The sequence below is a fragment of the Patiria miniata genome, unplaced genomic scaffold (genome assembly GCF_015706575.1).
Source record: "Patiria miniata isolate m_02_andy unplaced genomic scaffold, ASM1570657v1 HiC_scaffold_2, whole genome shotgun sequence".
Lineage (NCBI taxonomy): Eukaryota > Metazoa > Echinodermata > Asteroidea > Valvatida > Asterinidae > Patiria > Patiria miniata.
In genome coordinates, this window is record NW_024037058.1 from 11,575,776 (window position 1) to 11,595,711 (window position 19,936).

The 19,936-nt window shown below is 41.5% G+C and overlaps 1 protein-coding gene across 2 annotated transcripts; it reads left to right on the top strand.

Moving 5' to 3' along the window:
- The first annotated feature begins 439 nt into the window (after positions 1-439).
- On the top strand, positions 440-19,903 carry LOC119726510. 2 transcript variants are annotated; one of them, XM_038198233.1, is made up of 8 exons: positions 440-491; positions 4,378-4,731; positions 11,506-11,715; positions 15,573-15,734; positions 17,283-17,494; positions 17,969-18,007; positions 19,372-19,406; positions 19,681-19,903. In XM_038198233.1, the coding sequence occupies exons 1-7, from the start codon at positions 452-454 to the stop codon at positions 19,378-19,380; spliced, it is 1,026 nt and encodes a 341-aa protein (XP_038054161.1). In that variant the 5' UTR covers positions 440-451; the 3' UTR covers positions 19,381-19,406; positions 19,681-19,903. The 2 variants fall into 2 exon arrangements, with proteins under 2 accessions (XP_038054161.1, XP_038054162.1); XM_038198234.1 differs by lacking the exon at positions 19,681-19,903 and having other exon boundaries at positions 19,372-19,410.
- The last annotated feature ends 33 nt before the right edge of the window (positions 19,904-19,936 follow it).

Genomic DNA, 19,936 nt, shown 5'->3' on the forward strand with positions numbered 1-19,936 from the left:
TGAAGAATAAGTGTGCTGAGTTTGATTAAGATCAGTCAAGGTCTGCTTAGGTTATGGCATTTTGTTTTGTCCCCTTCCAACCCTAGTGCTACGAAAATGCCTTCTAAGCTCAATCATAGGAAATTCCAATAATTGGCCTCCTGAGAGAGAGAGCATCCCTAAATTTTAACTGGTAACATTTTTTTTCCTGTTGGGAACATACCAAGAATCAAACAAATATCAATGGCGATGGGTTCGGTGGGTGGGTGGGGGGGGGGGGGGGGGGGGGGTGCACTGGGACCCCCATATCCCACGGACTACAGTGTAACATGTAAGTGGCGCACGATAATCTCAGGCCTATAAGCTATACGCCATTCGCAAAGTGTATAAAAATTGCAAAGATAATTTCTATTTTCCCCGATATTAACACAGCATTTTTCTATCTTTTTTTCTCCAGCTGGAATTCTTTCCAATGAAGATCATTGACCTTACGGCACTGTGGATAATACTCAGTAATTGAATATCATAAAAGGAATGAATGTGTGCATGTGCTTGTTGTTTTGCACTCTGGGCTTTAAAAACCTCAGCGTTATTAATAAGTGCACATAATTGTGGCAAGAAGTCACAAATCTTTCAAGTTCTCCCCTAAGATTTTCAGACTTTGGGTGCACCTCATTGATGTAGACGTCACTATGATTTGTTGCGAGGTGATGGGTTGGACTTCAGGTTATGCCAAAAGACTAAATTCAACACTGGAGATAGGCCTTCCCAAAGGACGCATTTTATAGGACACCCATACGTAAACAGGACCATGAGTGGTCCTTTAATTAAAGGCACAAAGGTTCATTTGCTTTTGGTGCATCATCGTTTCAAATAATAACACCACTCAAAATCCAAAGAACAATGTTCAAAACATAAGCTGTTGTAGTTTCAGCCCAGTGGATATTACAGTTTTGGAGAAAACAGTTCAAAACCAAGCACGAACTTTTGATCACAACACACGATTTTGCCTATATAATTTTTATTTCCGGGTGTTCAGATTTTTTGAGGTACAGTGACAGTCCATCATTTGTAACTTGTGCATTATGTTCGTTTTGAGCAACAAACGTTCTCAAAATCTAAAGAAGGGTGCTGAATTTAATATAGCTCTATGGTGCTGAACGACAGACCTGATGAAGTTTTAGCTCAGTTGTGTAATAAAAAATATCGCGTCCCGGCCACTGATCTCTATATAAAGACTGGATAGCGGATATCCATACACCAGTCACACAGTAGACTTTGCAAATTGACCAATTCGCCCCTGGTCTCATGAAGATGGCCGCGTATATATTACGAACGTTCTTTGCCTATAAACCGCGCGCGCTATATGAAGAGTTGACGCGCATTTTGGTCACGTACACGTAATATGATGTTCTAAAAAGGACACATTTTCGCAGTGATTATTATTTCCAAAACGCCGAAAAAGGAACTGCGGCCAAAAAAAAGGAAACCACGATATAAGAAGAATTGTAAACCGTGGTCAGTGGTGGTACATGGTGGTCAAAATATAAATCAAGTGAACCGCGATGTTACAAAAGTATTCATGATGCCTATAAAGACCGCAACTTGTCCTTTGTAGATCACCAGCTGCGGTCTCACCGGTCTTGGGGCGCGTACGCGTTCCTTACACTAACCCCTGGCTGTGATGATGACGTAAATGACGCTGATTGGCTATTCACAGCGTACTGCGCGCGCATTTCGAAGATTCGCTCGTAACCCCCGCCCTGCAAACAGGACGCTGGGATACTCTGATGAATTCACGCTCTGATTGGTTGGATTTTGCGTGACCAGTGACCTGCGCGTCATCAAGGTCATGACTCTGCATGGTTTGAAATGGCCGTTAAAACTGAATCATTACTCTTTTATTCCAGTTTAGAGATGTTTTTTCTCATTGAAAAAGCGTAATAATGTAGGAAATTCTGTAAAAACTTATTTGTGTTGTAAATTTACAATTCCCGTCACTCGGTCAGGCTCCGTTTCGAGTCACGAACGGTCGGATTGCATTATGCGACGCTCAAAATTGTGTCCACATGGTCTGCAATGAAACAGAAATAACATCCGGTATGGAATGTGCGTAATTCTATGGGGATAGCATTTGATCACATTGTCTAAATGCGGTTTTGTACAGCTGCAGCCAGATGCTTTATACATAGGTCATAGGCCATTTCCTTCACAAGATTCTGTGAAGCTCATCAGAGTTTCCCAGCGTCCTGTTTGCAGGGCGGGGGGTACGAGCGAATTTCGAAGATTGCACGCTGGGCGCGCCCATAATGCACTCGCGTGCTTTGCACGTAACGTCACGTACGAAAAAAAATTGTGATTCAAAATTCGCAATGCCTGTAAGATATGGATTATGGCAGCCGCGTTTTTCGCTAAAAAAAACCCTGTATCTGTTGTTTTAAAGGCACGAAAGGGGTACGTACATTTAATACAAATCTTTGCTAAATAACGCAAAGTCCAAACGTTATGTTTGAAGGATTGATTCTTCAAAATCACAACTTTTAACATTTTAAAGATGGCGTCGGCACGTAAAACGGATAAACTGCAACCCTAATTATAATGTCCCATATTTTGACACATTTAAATTACACAATTCTAGGGGTTAAGATCGCGCAAGGCTTGATGGGAAACAACATGGCGCAGCGCGATCGTACCCATGGGGAATGAGGTTGGCGGCTCCCTATTCGCTTTCCAGTCTTTATATAGAGATCAGTGGGCGCCACCCGCGGCAGAACGCGCGTCTGCACGAACTGCCGTTTTAGTATACAAATATTGAATGCTTGAGTGGTGTAGTAAAACTAGCCTCCCAAAGTAATCCATGGACATTCTATTTTCCCGAGGTGAAGCCTTGGGAAAATAGAATGCTCCATGGATCACCGAGTGAGGCTAGTTTTACTTCACCACGAGATAAAGCATGCAGTATTTGTTTTATAACACTTCACCCACAGATTCTACTTGATTTTAATATTTTTAATTACATGAATCTGAACACAATTAAAATAAACTTCAATTTCAATACAAAATTGGTTGGAAAAGCATTTCTTTCTTCCAAACCACCCCTTCACAAAATGTTTGAACCCAACTCTTTGGCGCGCTCTCTTGGGAACAATACGCGCTACGCGTAACGCTTAACGCGCACACCAGCATGCATTTGCACACAAATACCGCGCCATGGGTAAAGTATTTTAATTGCTAGTGGTATATTACTTTGGTTGCTAATGGTATAGTACCTTGATTGCTACGGGTATAGTACTTTTGGCTGTGCACTGAAAGAAAGCAAAAATAGAAATTACCATGTGACTCGCTCTCGGCCAATTAAGACACAGAATCTGTGGGTGAGGTGTTATAATCTTTTTTTTATTATATATCTATGTTGAAAACGAACTGAAATGATGAAAATTTCGGAAATACCTTCTTCGTCGATTTCTTCAAAATGACAGCTCGCCAGAAAGAATAATTTCGAAGAGAGTTTAGTCCCCTTACTATCTATAAACCAATTGTGCCGAGAATCCCTCATTATTAGCTGTATGTCCTCTGGTACTTTACAGCTCGAAAATGTTTGCCGACTTGCTGCAATTATCTGCACGTTCAAACAAATTACTTTTGTGCCATTCCAACCAGCACAGTAAAGTGTCCAGAGAATGAGAACTGAAGTTAACTTTTTTTTTCTAAGCGCACATGCACACAATCATGTAGTGTATTTCAAGGGCGGATCCAGAACACAATTGTTTTTGGGCCCTCCCCCCCCCCCCCAAAAAAATTGATCCTCCCAAAAGTGGGTCCAAAAGTTACGGCGTGGGGTTCAGGGCCCGCTTCTAGATGCTCTGTGGTGCGATCTGAAGCCATTTCTGACAAATTTGACCCATTTTTTTGGAGGAAAAGATGATGTTGTGCGCAGTGCATCCATTTATTACGACTTCACTTTAAAAAATGGGTTCTTTATGGGGGGGGGGGGGGGCATGGCCCCCGTCCCCCCATCTGCCCTTGTTGTATGAAGGCCTATTACTAAAAATTCCATACATCTTCATGCCAAAACGTTCCACAGATTTCTGATTTTCAGTCCAACTCTTATTATAACATTCATTGGTTTTTTTTAACAATCATACGCTCCATTCGATTACAGGTTCAAAGTTTCTACAACCAAAATACTGCATCTCTTTGGTTACATATGGCAATATTATGCATTTAAAACCTTTTTAACAACTACATGTGGACTGGTAAGGGTAATATCTCTTTGCTCAGAGTTCAAAGTGTGCATGCAGTTCTGGAACTGTATAAGATTAAAATTCTCCCCGTTCACCAATATTGGGGAACCATGTAATGGAAGATGATTTGTTATCTTTTTGCTTGTTCATGAAGTGGTTGGTGGATTCATCCTAGCAAATGATATCGAGGATGGAACCATCTTCCTGGAGCGAGGCAACCCTGGCATCCTGTCATGCCCTCCCGTCGCATCCGGACAAATCCCGCTGGATCAGATCGAAGTCATGTACTGGTACTCCCCTGTACTTCGAGATGAAAACATCTTGATCTCCTACTTCCTGGGGAACGTCGCTCCACAAAACGGCATCCCGGAGGGCCAGTATGACATCAATGGAAACTTCTCTCTGGTTATTGAGAACGTCACCGACTCAGATGAAGGGACCTACTACTGTAGGGTCAAACCGAGGTTAAGAGCGTTGGTTGATGGGCACGTGGCTATGCGTGTCAAAGGTGAGGGGTTCACGATTAGTAAATACGGTTTTTTGGGGTCCACGTGCTGTATTTCTTTGCTATTCCATGCCTGGTGCTTGTTTCCCCCGTTCCAAACTATGATTCGTCCTGTTCAAGAGGAAAATGCATATATATATATTTTTTTTAAAGAATTTATCCTTCTTTTTACTCTTCATAAAATTCTCTTTTTTTTGTCCTGTTGGTGTCTATTACCTGTGTCCAGGACAAATGTGAATGAAAGAAACTTGATTCCTGGACAAAGCAACCTTGTAGTTCGTATGACGGATGAAAAAAGTTTTGGAAATGATCAACTATTAGATTTGTTGTGTTCGTACGTCAATTAATACGCGATTCATGAGAGGCAGAGATTAGGGATACTTTGCTGGTTGCCTCGTATTGTATTCACGCTCCATGTCATGCAATAACACACTAGAGTACACACGTACTAGAATGTACAGACGATCAACAAATGACGTCATACACTGGTTGCACTATAAATAGATCACTGCAGTCTGCATACACTTCATCCTCTCTTTCCTTAATATGGAAGCCGTACACAAAAAAATATCATTTTCAACCCTATGAAAATGTCCTCGACTAAAAATACTGTCTATAAAGCAATGTCACACCTCGCAAAAAAATTCCAATCCTACAAACACTTGAACTTCCCGTAGGATTTCCTTCTTGTTTGTTTGTTTGTTGGGGTGTTTGTTTGTTTATTTTTTTTTAAACCCATGACATTCCAATACCGTTCAATTTCAACTGCAACCTTTTTTGTTTCAAAACTGCAACTTTAAAAACTTGTTTAAACAACTTGTTATGAGTAACAAGATAAACATTAACACAACTGTAACAACTCAAAGTGCAGTACATGCACATTTTAACTCTCATGCAGGCCTCTGCGAACAACAGTTAGGTTATTCCATAGTCTCAATGAGTCTGTTTGGGGGTTTGCTGACCTTTGACGAGCGACGTAGGGGTTTGGGTGAAGCACAGGAATATGCGGGTACGGTCGGTGTAGCCGATTGTGAAGTTTGCTCACCATTTGTGATGTTTGAGGGTGGCGCGTGTGTAAGTTCTGTCTGAGGAATTTGCGAGCCAACGACTGGAGCTGTCTCAGCGGTAGGGATAAACACCGGAATGGATGCTAGGTCAGACCTATCAGTATCTTGGTGAGCTGAGGTGTGCATCCTATTCCTTGAGTTCTGAGAATGACTGGTTGTAGACCGTTCTGCTCTTCTCATCTGATCCACGTGTCTTTTCCACACTCGACCATCCTGCAAAATCACCACGTAAGACTTTGGGGCTGTGCGCTCTGCGACTGTGGCCAGCCACCAAGTCTCTTTTCGGCGCATAGAACTCGTGGAGTTGGGTCTGTTTGTCGTGGTGCAACTTTTGGTTGCTCTGCATGTTGACCACCTTGCGTTCAACGTCCGGGCATAGCAAGGACAAACTCACAGGAGTACGACCGGTTGTTGCATGTGTCGAAGTGCGATAAGTCAACAGGAAACTGTCGATGCGTTGTTGCAAACTCCGACCACTCGATTTGCTTGAGCTGAGAGCGCGTATGAAGGATTGAACCATTCGTTCTGCTGCACCATTACTTGCGGTGTGGTACAGTGCAACTCTAACGTGTTTCACGCCATTCACCTTGAGGAACCGTTGGAACTCCTCACTTGTGAATTGCGGTCCATTGTCACTGACAAGTTGGTAGGGGATGCCATACCTGCTGAATAAGTCTCGCAGCACCGTGGTGGTTGCATTCGCGGTGGTGCTACTCATGTGGAAGATCTCTGGCCATTTTGCGTATGCGTCAATGACGATCAGGAAATCGTGACCATCTTTCTGCGCGAAATCGATGTGAATTCTGTGCCACGAAGAGCTAGGCCACACCCATGGCATTAGGGGTGCCACACCTGGAAGGTGTTTAGTCTGTTGACAGTTAGCACAGAGACGAACAGTCTGTTCGATGTCGCGATCGATGTTAGGCCACCAAACGTAGCTTCGTGCAATTTCTTTCATCCTGACAATTCCTGGATGAGCATCATGTAACTCACCAAGAATGTACTTGTAGGGTACCACAACTCTTAATCCCCACAACAAACAGTCCTGTTCCGTGGATAGTTCGTGTCTGCGATTGAAGAAAGGTTTGAGGTGTTCGTCCCTTACCTCTGCTGGCCATCCACTTTTAGTGAACTCTAACACGCGTGAAAGCACAGGATCAGTTCTTGTAGCGTGTGAGATCTCCTTACTGGTTACTGGTAGGCTATCGAGGCGTTAGTCCTCGATGTTGTAATAGGATGTGCTATAGGATGTCTGGAGCCGTCAGCGTACACATGCAGCATGACTGCTCCAAGTCCACATGGTGATGCGTCCGTTGCGAGCTCGAGAGGGAGTGCTGGGTCGTAGTGAGCGAGACATTTGTCTGAACTGATGGTGTCCTTCACTGCCTCAAATGCCCTGGTACATTCATCCGTCCACTGCCAAGGACAATCCCCGAACAGTTCGTTTAACGAATGGGCCATGGTCGACAGGTTGGGAAGGAACTGCGCTTGGAAGTTGACCATCCCCAACCATGAGCGAAGCTCCGTGACATTCTGTAGAACTGGAGCGTTGCGTCGCGTCAACCTTGTCGTCGGTTGGCTGATTCCCTTTTGCAGAAATTCGACGTCCCATGTAGATTACGCTCTCCTGCATGAACCGACACTTTTCGGTCTTCAACCTGAGACCGTATTTCTGGAATCGCTGGAAAACGTTCTTTACATTGCGGAGATGTTCCTCATCCGTCTTGCTTGTAACAAGCACATCATCCATGATTGCGCATGTGCTGTCCAGACCTGCTAGTACTTGTTCGATGAATGAATCTCTGACAGATTGCAGGACTCGATGAGATAACGAATGGAAAGTGTGTATACTGATACAGTCCCTTGTGCGTGTTATTCGTGACGTATTTTTGGGATTTGTCTTCTAGCAACATTTGCTGATATGCGCATTTCAAGTCGATTTTGGACCAGGGGTGTCGCCCACTCGCTGAAATCAACTGGGTAAAGATTGTCTCTTGCTCCATTTTGTCTCAAGCTCCTTTTCGACTGCAGGGCGAAGAGCCATTGGCACTGTGCGAGCCTTGTGGAAAACTGGAAAAGCATCTTCCTTGACGTGCAGTGTTGCCGTAACTCCACGTACTGTGCCTAACTCTGGCTGAAAAATGTCCTTATATTCACTTTTCAGCTCAGCGATTGGGTCAGATTTCACACCGTATTGATCCTGAGAAAACAGATTAGGCCAGTCCAGCTTGAGAACTGTCAACCACTCCCTGCTTAACAAGGGTGGTGCGTTCTTGTCTGCGTGGACGATGATTAGGGTAACGTTGCTTTCTGGTCGCCGTACTGAACCTCGACAACCAGTTGGCCCAAAATTCGCAATTGGGCACCCGCGTAAGTGTGTAGAACACGATTCACCGGTTGCATTGGAATGCAGCGCCCCAAATATTTGTGGTAGTCTGACTGGCTCATGATTGATGCAGCGGCACCTGTGTCAAGTTCCATTTGTATGGGTCGACGAGTCGACGAATGTAATGTCACCGCGATATGCATCATCAGTGGGATCGTGAAATTCGCGAGCGTTTTTGTCGTCTCCCACATAGCGAACGCGTCCTTTTGGCTTGGTTCGCTGTTGGGGCATGTATTTCGTAATTGGTGGTGCAGGGCCTGATTTACTATCAGACTTGCACTCTGACTGCAAATGTCCAACTTTCCTGCACTTGTAGCATGTGGCACTGTTGTATCGGCAATCATCGCGATTGTGATTGTTCAGTCCACAGCGGTCGCAATGTTTCCTTGGCTGCGATGACCTTGGTTTTGCCATTTTTGATTACGTTTGTAGTGAGAAGTCACCCTATTCACTGGCTTAGTCTCCATGGTGCCCCTGTCTCTCACATTCTTTGCAGCAGCCTCCTCTGCGAGAGCAAGATCCAGAGTTTGTTGGAAATTGTAGTTGCGTGCGAGCAGTTTCTTTTGGATGCTCTCAGACTGCAGCCCACAGATGAATCTATCGCGCAAACTCTCCTGCAGTTGATCCCCCGCAAAGTCACAATATACAGCCATTCTCTTCAAATGAGCAACGTATTCACAGATCGATTGTCCTGGCATTTGTCTAGCATTATGAAATCGAAATCTCTCTGCGACTGCCAGTCTCTTGGGTCTGTAGTGTCCCCGTAACAGTTTACTCAAATCCTCGAATGACTTTTCCTTGGGCTGTTGCGGAAAAGACAAGTCTTTAAGTGTCTTATATGCCGTTAAACTCTATCCGTGACGTCACCCTATTGTCCTAGCGCTCCATTATTTTGCACGAATGGAGCGTTGGAGGCGATACCTCTCCATTCTTTTGGAAGGTAATAAATGCCTCCATCACTCCATTCCTACAAAATAATGGAGCGGGAAATAAAGAAACACCAAAAATGACACAATGATAGTTTTGCACAGTTGCAACTCTACTACACCGTTTCTCAATGATAATTTTATGCATTTTCTTATATATATGTAAGTCAAGAACCATTTTTTTCGCACAGAATTTTCTCATAAGTCTAACACCGTTTCTCAAGTGGAATTTTATGCATCATTCGTACGATTACGTGAAATTGAGAAATATTTATGTTTTTAGATAGCATGCTACACCGTTTATCAAATAGAATTTTATGCATTTTCTTATACTATTTCTTACAGTGTTAAGGCGAAAGTCAAGTACCATTTTTTTTCTTTTACAGAATGTTCGTATATAGTAATGTTACATGCAACAATATAAACGTTTCAACGATATAAATGTTTCACAGTTAAAGCAAATGTTTTGACAAGGTTCGCAGTACAGTTTACATCTCGATCTTGTTCCTGGGTTTCAATGCCTAGCATGCAGTGCTAGAAGTTCTTGATCGGCAAGAACTCATCATCCTGAAAACAGTGTAGGTCTTTTCCATGGTGTCCAAGAACATTTGAAGAAAAATCACAAGTTCGTGCAATGTAAACCCAGAAGACTTGTAGCCGTTTTGCTTAAAAAATGCACCAAAATCTTAATCTTGCAATTTTGAGTGGTTTTAGCTCGTCCTTCCTTGTCCAATGATGAGTAGTTATAGTCTCGAGTTGCGTTGGTTACGAAGTAGTCCGACTGGAGACTGCCCGCTAGTTTGGACCTTTTTCGTGACACTATCCACAGTCTGTAAAGCCAGAATTAGAAGAAAACAAAATCAGAAAAGTAGTTTTTGGGTCAAACAATTAGACGGAAGCATAAGGTCATATTCCTGTAAACCCACTTATAAGTCTTACAAAGCCGTAAAAGGCACAGGGTAGCTTTGACAATTGCAAAGTGACGACACAGAGAGCTTCGAATTAGAACAGTCTTAGTGCAAACACGATTTCTGAATAAACTTCATCAGATAGCAAATTAAACAATAAAGTTATCTGACATTATCATGCTCAAAATACAACATTTAAATTTTTGATTTTATTACCTGTTATTTTTACTTGACAAAAAGGGTAACTTCTTACCTTTATACTCGTACATGCAATCTTAATATTCATTTGGAGTGTCGAAATGAACTTTTATATGTCGCAGGCAAAGTTTGAAGCGGCCAGTAAATTATCATCCGATATATCCACGGAGCTAGTTTCAGCAACTATCAAAGACGGTTTCCTGGCCCGCATGATAATTCCACTGTATCCCACGTACGGCATTATTTCCTCAACTTCCTGAAACTGAACACTGCCTGCCATCAGCACGCTATTCAAGAACGAATGCAAATGGTGCCTGGGTGGGGTTTAGCATTTATACCAAGCGCGCCTAGAATCCAGCATTGTATTGGTTGCGTAAGAACATATTCTTATTCGCAGTACAATTCTGTAAAATTCCATTTATACTAATGCAGTTTACAGTTACGCAATAAGACAAAGCTTGTGTCTTTGTATGAAACAAAGTCGCTCCATTCGTGCAAAATAATGGAGCGCTAGAAACAATAGGGGGACGTCACGGGTGGAGTCGGATAATGCCGCTCGGGTACCTCGGGCATTATCCTTTACTGAAACCAATGCTGCTCAACAAAATAGCCTTGCGTTTGGCAGCGTTTGCCTCTGTCTCTGCAATGTCCACAGCAACGAAATACTGATCAAGTCTCTCCAAATATGTATCAATATCACCATCCACTGGGTTAAGTTCCTTGAACACAGTTCTCTGAAAGGTCGTCATTATTGTTTATCGTAAAACGTATCGTTACTATGCGTCGTGAAAACTCACCCGTCGTTTCACACAGTTACAGTCCGTAGTATCCCTGTGCGTAGCCCGTGTGTTCAAGGTTCATCCTCGTCGCCACTGTTGTATTCGTACGTCAATTAATACCCGATTAATGAGAGACAAAGATTGGGGATACTTTTCTGGTTGCCTCGTATTGTATTCACGCTCCATGTCATGCAATTACACACTAGAGTACACACGTACTAGAATGTACAGACGATCAACAAATGACATCATACACTGGTTGCACTATAAATAGATCACTGCAGTTTGCGTACACTACAAGACTATAAAGCGAAGTTGGGTTTTAAAAGTCAAAGTTTTGACACCAAAAAAATCCGAAAAAGAAGCAAATGTAAATAAAATATGTAGCTGTTGAGTGATGAATCTATACGTGAAATAATGTAGCAATGTAATTAGCTGTCATCTTGTAAAAGATTCCGGTGACACTTAAAGCCTCTTATCCTAATTTTTGTCCATGGTATTTTGTTCATATAGTGGCTCCTCAGAAGCCGTTTCCCGATGTGACTCAATGCATTCAACGTGTCTCGGAGTCCGAATGCGAGGTGGAGTGGTCGAACGACATCAAAAAAACAAACTTGACCTGCATCGTACGGGATACCAAGCCTGCCGTGGCTCTCAGATGGCTGCTTGAGTATAGTGATGGCGGCACACAACTCATCAGCGATAGGTTCACCGTACAACTGAGTATGTATTTACTGAATCTGAGGGTGTATCACCCCCGTAACATTGTGATTGTATAACATGAGCAGGCTGTAAATTCTTAGCATGTCTTTGAATAGGAACTTTTACTTTGCACGGCGTATTTTTTTCAGGAGTGGACCTAGAAGGGTAGGGGGTTGGAAACCTCCGCCGGTTCAGCCACCGACTGATGTTGTGGAATGATGAAGTTTCCAAATTTATTATTGAATTGCCTTAAAATGCAGGAAAAATCATCGTAGATTTGAAAATCGAATTTGACTACATACGAAAAAGGGAAGGGAAGAAGGATTCTAATACACTTATTTCCACAGCTAATTCGGACGAGATGAGCATAATACGACACTTGTGACAGCGCTGCAAAGCAAGTCTGTAGGTAGGCTTATACAAGTACAGTCGTATCCTTAGCAAGTTCGTGCCATTAATTTTATCTCAGCTAGAGAAAAAATAAGGTGGCGGGTCATCCCTAGTCTGAGTATCACCCGTTGTCGGATGCAGCCCTCTTCGTATCCAAATTGCAAGGTCTGATATTATCTGAGCAATTCATTCGGAGTCACTTTTAAAAAATGTGACGTCATTTCGATCAGAAATGTTGATAAGCTATTGATTAATTAATGTGTCTGACTTGTTTTTATAATACATCAAGGGTAATACGGAAGACCAGATATAAGGCTCCCGCTGAATGGTCAGAATCAAGACGCGGTGTTGTCAGTTGCATAATTCATCAACGAATCTGCTCGCATATTAAAGACCTTTGCTGTGCAAAGTTTTTGAAAAAAATCCGAATCTATAATCTTAGTTATTATAACTAAGTTTTCACATATATAATTTCGTAATGTTGTGAACCGTTGTAATACGCCGAGTGTATAGGCCCAGACTTGTAATACGTATTTCGCCTTGACGTACGTGTCAATCCGCTTCTCTCCGGCAAGAGTTGATCTCACTAGGACGGAATTGTCCTTTTCCATATTTTCATGATTGTATGTGCTTTATCCGCTTAAATATAGCATTTTGTCATAATCATATTTAAACACTTTTCCATTGAACATGTCGGCTATAATTATCTCGTATCAACTGTGATCAAAATCTGTCATTTTGGACAAATTTTATTAGTCCCATTATGGAGAATGTTCAGTGTGAAAATTGTCACCACGTGTGTCTTTTGTGATTCCACTACTCTTTCATGGGAGCCTAGCTGTCATTTAAAGTGCATGCCCTCAACTTCATTATTTTTTTTTTAATTTTAAATTACATGTTTATACGTTCCTTTTGTAGTGAGTTTTCAACCACTTTTGTGTAATTATTGTTTGGTTTTGTATCACTGTTTGTAATTCTTTGTTGAGGTCAAATAAATAATAATAATAATAATAATGTATTTGTCTCGACGACATACTGTGTAGACGACCTTCTCTATTTATCACAAAGGTTGACTCACTGTATGTAAAGGGTGAATATAAAAGAAAGTGACCTAGCTGGATTATTTTTTTAAAGCAATCAAAGTTGACACACCAATGAAGTATGTCTTAGTAGGGCATGTTTTTCAACTCATTTGAACAAAACTATTGAAATTGAACCCTGCTAGCGAGTCACGTATTAATTAATATATTTCTTTTTAAATTACGCTGCAGAGAGAGCAGGTTTGCAAGTGCCCATTCTATTATTCCGTTTCCCATCATTTTAGCCTAGTTCCATTGACTTATATTAGCAATTACTTTAGCCTATTATTTAGTCCTCATATATTGTCTTTCCAGTGTCTTAGTTTTGTACTGATGAATTTCAAATTGGCACTGAGACCGAATACCTCTGAGCTGTCTTTTATTGAGAGGATTAAAAAAGTATTTAGTGTCATACAGTGGCTTAGCACCGGGAGCCTCAGTTTTAATTCCAATTTGAAATTTGTGTATAGGGCCTTGGCGTGAGCCTTGATGGTTAAAGCCTTGGCCTTGGCCTTAAGGGTCAAAGCTTTGACCTTGACATAACCTTACTTTGATCCAACCCAAAAAATTATATTGTGACGTTGAAAAACTGAAATGTTTTGAACTCCATAAAAAGTATAATTTTTTTTTTAAACAGCTAAAATATTGGTAATTATTGTTCCCAAGAAAGTACACCCCTTTATTACCACAAATGGTGTGGTCCATGGGGAATGCATGCAGCATGTGCATGAATCAGTATCGATCACATAGAGCCGGTTGTCGGAGACAGCTTTCACTCACCATTCGGCCAGTCTGCCGTACTTTTTTTTTTACCGCTCGGTGTATTTTCGTTGGACGTGCTTTCGGTTTGTTAGTGACTCTCATAATTGATAATTCATTTCAGCAACAGACCTTTTCTTATACCAGTACATTAAATACAAATTTGGATCTCATATTTATTCTTCAAGGCTCGGCGTATAAGCTGCCCTGTGTTTAAGCCGCAGTAAACATTTTCATAGGCAAATTCAACGTATAAAGCCGCGGCTTATATTCCGAAAGTACGGTACTTGCAGCAGCAATGAGCAATAGCATCAGCGATAAATAACGATGCCAGCATCAGCAATGTTCGACAGCATAAGCAATGTACAATTGTACAGCTTTGTAATCGCTATTCGCCAACTTTGTACAAACCGCGCATTCACTGACATTGCATAAACGAAGAGCACAAGTAATCAACCTATTTCTTGTCTGCTCGCTGCCACAAGTTAACTCACGCATATCAATTATCATGCACCTGGTGTCTGGCTAATAAAGCATACATAATTGTGAACGAGCTTACGTGTACTTGGCTTAGCGCTTGGCCAACCAATGTCATGCACCCAGCAGCTCTACTGGACGTCAAGCTCCGCCCAGCCTGCGCACGCACATAATGGTCACGCGCAGAGTCTGGCACATTCAACTCAATTCATGAAAAAGTATACAAATAATGAATGTTTATGAGTGCAATGGAAGGAATATTTTCATGAGGTAAAGGTTGACGGTTCAACTGAGTTATCGAAGTATATAGCCGAGTTATCTTTCACCGAATGAAAATATTCCTTCCATTGCACAATACCAAAAAAACAACACCATTTTCATATCGATTTTGCCTCAATCGATTCTTGTCATTTGATACTTTATGAAAAAAGTACACAGGCTTACATTTATGTTGCCTTTATTCCATGGCTTTCTTCGGCAAATCATAAACCTACTCTTGTAGGTGTCAGGGTTCGTGTCAACAATTGCGATCGACATTGCGTCAGTACGGTATGTCGTGTACGATCAACGCGTAACGCTGCCATATCATTGCAATAAGCAAAATTCATGCTCCTCGATCGATAACGAGGCGCGCGTGCAATGGAGTAAAAAGAATGGAACCAAAATGCACGATAAATGAAACCTAATTACATGATGTTCGACGTACATCATACAGCAACATTTTGTCAATAAAATTGTCAAATGATTCAATCCCATGTGACTAAATCCCGCCAATAAAATGACAAGGATCTATGTAGGTGTTATATAAAATACAATAGAAATTAACAGGATCCGCTCATAAGTCTCACGCCTCTTAGGCCCGGCGCCTCATTAGTCCGACAAAATCGTATCCCCAACCAAATAAAGGCCCATAAGTCCGACGCCTCATAGATCCGACGCCTCATAAGTCCGACACATCATAGCTCCAACGCCTCATAGTTCCGACGCCTCGTAGGTCCGACGGCTCGTACGCTTCTTTTTTCCAACGTCGGACTTATGAGGCGTCGAACTTATGAGGCGTCAGACTTATGAGGTGTCGGACTTATGATACGGCCCCAAATTAAATTGGCCACTAGCCCTAAGTTGTTGCACTTTCCACTACAATAATAGTACTGCTTTTTGGGGTGTGTTTAGGTGAGTTTTCGGTGAACACCTTCACCACTTCAGCATCAATCCCAATTGTAGCGAGTAATGTGGACAAGTACATGTACAGATGTCAAGCATACGGGGAGGCTCTGGGCGCCAGGAATGGTAGCCACGTGACGGTGACAGCCTTCTATACCCTACAAACATCACGTGAGCCTGGATATTTATTTGCTTTGTAGAGTAGCACTAGGTACGAACACTCTCAAAATTCATGGGTCAGATAGTACCGAAATCAAGATAATATTCTACCTTATGCTTTACAGGTCAAAAACGATATTTTTCTGGGTTAAAATGACACTGCAATGCACTGGATTATATCACGCTTCGGGACATTTTGGGAACCTTCGCAAAGAGTCATTTTCACGCAGAAAAGTTTCAATTTTTCCCCTGAAAAGTATCAGGTCAATTATGGGCCTGTAATGGTAGCCGCGTGTTAGGGACTGTCACCACATCTCCCTACTTCGCTAACACCACGTGCACATGGAATATATTGCTCTCGATCAATTCTACAAATTTGCTTGGTAACATCTATCCCTGCTTTGCACGCCTCGACTCATGAAACTTTGGAGCCTTTTATAGCAGCATCTAACATTATCTGCTCCAAAGATAATGAAAAATGACAGGTTTTTTTTTCAAACAAAGAAATACATTTTCCTAATATTTCCGTGCCTAAAATACCTTTTTTTTCTCCCACAAGTACTATGTATCAGTTCTGATTTTTCCTAAACTTTAAAAATTTTTTTTTTTTTTAAATCTCTTACATATTGTGCTTACACGATGCGATTTCAAATAATATTCATCAAAGTAGCTGTCGTGGTACACAGTCTTTGGTTGAGATTTCGGTTGTTCTATTTATTAATGTGTTTGGTTGAAGTTGTTTTGTGTGTGATGTCTTTCTAAAGCACATTGAAACGAATGGTAGCTCTGTAAATCTTTTTAATTGTTCAAAAATTATTTTGCTTCCCTTTCCTATGCTGCATAACGGATGGCAGGCTTCAGCGGCGGCGGAACGGGTTTGAAACTGGGGGGGGGGGCATCACCAAAAAGGGGCACTTGCAAACCCGTGCTGAAATTTCGACAGGTTTTTTTTTCACCGGACACTTGGCCTCCGTAAAATCAAATAGTGGTGGGGGGGGGGGGGGGGGAGAAGGTACCATCTTCCATCATAGGGGGCGCTTTTTTACCAATGATTATATGCTAAATATGCATTATGTGCCCCCTTTCAGGCCGTATTGTATGGGTTTTGGGACTTTATTTTCAGATTCCTCGTTTATATCAACAATATCTATACCATTATTGGGATATGGTTACTTCTAAGAAATCGTAAGATACCTTAAGGGCATTTTGTTGTATCTTGGGGGGGGGCACTTTACTGTTCAAGGGGGCACATTTATGGCCGCAAAAGGGGCACTTGGGAAAATCTGGGGGGCAAACGTCCCCCAGCCCCCCCCCCCCCCCCCCCCCCCGGTTCCGCCGCCCCTGGCAGGCTTGATTTGACATGGTAAGCTTTATTCAAGAACTTCAGGAGCAATAGCAGTAATGATCTTTCGGGTGTTTTAATCAAAATTGTCTCCTTTATTACAGAGAAAGACTTGTTTTACAATTCAATTATATCAAACACAAAGGCAGCTATGAATATTAATGAATACCTCATACTATAGTGTTTTTGTTTAACGAATTACAAACACGTATTTGCAGATTCGACATCACTTCAATCTAACACAGCTGTAACGGTGATGCCTAGGTTGGACTTTACAACTGAGGTTCATGACGCTCCAGAAGGCTCTCAAAATGACATGATTGGGCCTACAGACACTCCGGATGGCTATCGATATGCTTTTATTGCGACTGCAGTTGCTTTGTGCTTGTCATTAGCTGCCATCGTTGGTTTGGTTATTGCTGTGTGCAAGGTAAATTGGGGCTTGCGCACGATCACACAGAATTGTGTTCTTTTAAATTCGTGAACACTCTCAATTAATCAATTAATAAAAGTAAATATTTGTAACCAATATCCAACACCTTGCGAAAATTGTGTTTAATATGCACAGAAGCGTGATATGTGCACTAAATGTCAGTCAATTGTCCGAAGTTTTAAGTACATACAACTTGGGTTTCAAACATAAATCACAAAAATGTCACATTTTCAGTTTTCGCAGTAAACAAGGTGTCTGACTGTATTAAATCAATGATGCTCCTGTCTCTGTCTTGTTAATGATATCTGCTGATGACTTGAACCAAAAAAATAATAAGTTGAAATAAACAAAGCAGACTACAAAAGAAATCAAAGTCATTAATGTCATTAAGTCGTTTTGAATGTTATATTGTTCAAACACTCACAAGCCATGTCATGTGCATCCTGTCGTATATTTTCATTGTGATTTCAGATATCGAGGAGGAAGCCTGAACAAAACGAAAAAGTAGAGGTATGCCAACACTTTTATTATATTAAGTAGGTCTTACTGTAGATAATATAATATCCCAAACACAATCAAGCAGATATTTGCTTGAAAAGCACTCTGAAGATTTTGAATATATAAGCTGCTGCAATTCGACCAGCCAGAGTGCTTGAAAGAAAAGACATTAGGGGCTGATGGTTACCACTACGAGAGAGGTATCTGCCACAAAAGTCACAAGATGAGTGCAAATCATGGTGTTATGTGACGACAGAAAAGACAACTGCAGGATTGTTTTGGCTTCAATTTACGACAAAATTTGTAGGTTCGCGGCCTTAAAAATAGGATCAGCCTCAGGTAACCGGCAGCAGAACTATTTTTGGCCCTATATTTGGTCTCTCACATGTGAGCCTGGGGTTTGTTCTTGTATCTCCAGAAGAGAGACTAGAATCCACGTTTTTCACGAATATTATACCTTGCAGAAACTCTTCGCTGTTGTCTATGACAAAACCTAAAGTATCAAAATATCGCTGCAGCAGAGCAGAATAATGGCGTTCACACAGATAAGTATCATGGAGACAACTTCAGACAACTCCCTCACTTTCCTTTCAAATTCCAGCAACCTTCCACCAGTTACCATCTCATTTTCTCACACTCATACAAACTTGACTTCATCCCCACTCTTATTCAAATCAAAACTCATGAATATACAAAGTATCTCCCGTACCAGAGTTGAGATACCAATGATGTGTATTGTGTGGGTACGTTGAAGATGCTCCTAGTAGAATTATTGTGTGTGGAATGTGTCCTTATTGTTATCTTGATCAGTCAACCACGGCTTGCTAGGTTTGGGCTCTGATCCACTCATGCATATTTATACAAGGGTTCAAAAGGACAGAATTATTCACACTACCTTATATTAGCCACAGATACACAAAAAGGGTGGTTTTATTGTGACAGTACGCTTATATAGTAATAATGACACATTTATTTTCGGAAGCACTGTGGTCGTTGTAAAATCAGGGATGGTCCTAAACACGTCGAAAATCATTCTCCATGCGCGGTATCTTCGATTTAAATGACAAAACAATTGGTTTTAAAAAGACAACGAATGTCCTGCAGTAATTTGGATGGTTTTGTCTGAATTTACATGAGGAAAAATCTCGACTACCAAGGCCTGAAAACATTTGTTTAAGAAAACGGCAGCAGCTGTGGTGAAGGCCTTTGCTAGCAGTTTTGTTTGGCATGCTTAAACATATTTGTTTTCCTTTCAAAGTTGGTATTTTAGCCTTGATGGAAATAACGATCTATCGAATAACGGAAAGAGCTCACTATAGCCTATAGTATCAGTGAACGCATTGAATGACAGTTGCAATTCTCTCTTTATCTACTAGGTGCAATAACGAGAAGAGGTCTGGAGAAAATAAAGGTATGAAAACAGGTAGAATGATATCGAAAAAACTATCACAGTCGTAACTTAGAAGTAATTCTTATAGTTTATGCATGTAATGGTCAAGGCGGGATGTAAACACCATGAGACAGTCTAAACCCGCCTGAAAGAGAGAGAGAGAGAGTCAATTGAAGTAACAATTTCAAACATTGAACGGATTTCAGATTTTTTGTCATCATCGGTCAGGTGTCGTCATGCATTCGAACTCATTAGAGATATTTTGTAAATAAGATCGCAAACCTTGGTATTGCAGGAGAACCCAAGGAGACGAGTTTTGACTCCGAAGTCCCTGCCCCATTCTCAACGGCGCAGCGTACTGTGAAGCTTGATTAACTATTACGTAACATCCAATTGTACGTCTAAACATTGCAATATAAATAAAGAAAAAATTGGGAAATCCGTCGGACTAACATAATTTATCCCTTAAAATGATCCAGATTGTTCCAAACACTCGTAATTTAAGTTTCTTTTCGAAGGAATTTATTTGTACATGGCCTCTGGGAATCCTT

What these genes read in the sequence shown, in the direction of transcription:
- LOC119726510 (XM_038198233.1), top strand. Translation starts at nt 452, where the DNA reads ATGAAGATCATTGACCTTACGGCACTGTGGATAATACTCA. An exon ending in GGCACTGTGGATAATACTCA is followed by an intron (nt 492 to 4,377) that starts GTAATTGAATAT and finishes TTGTTCATGAAG; the next exon opens with TGGTTGGTGGATTCATCCTA. An exon ending in TAGGTTCACCGTACAACTGA is followed by an intron (nt 11,716 to 15,572) that starts GTATGTATTTAC and finishes GGGTGTGTTTAG; the next exon opens with GTGAGTTTTCGGTGAACACC.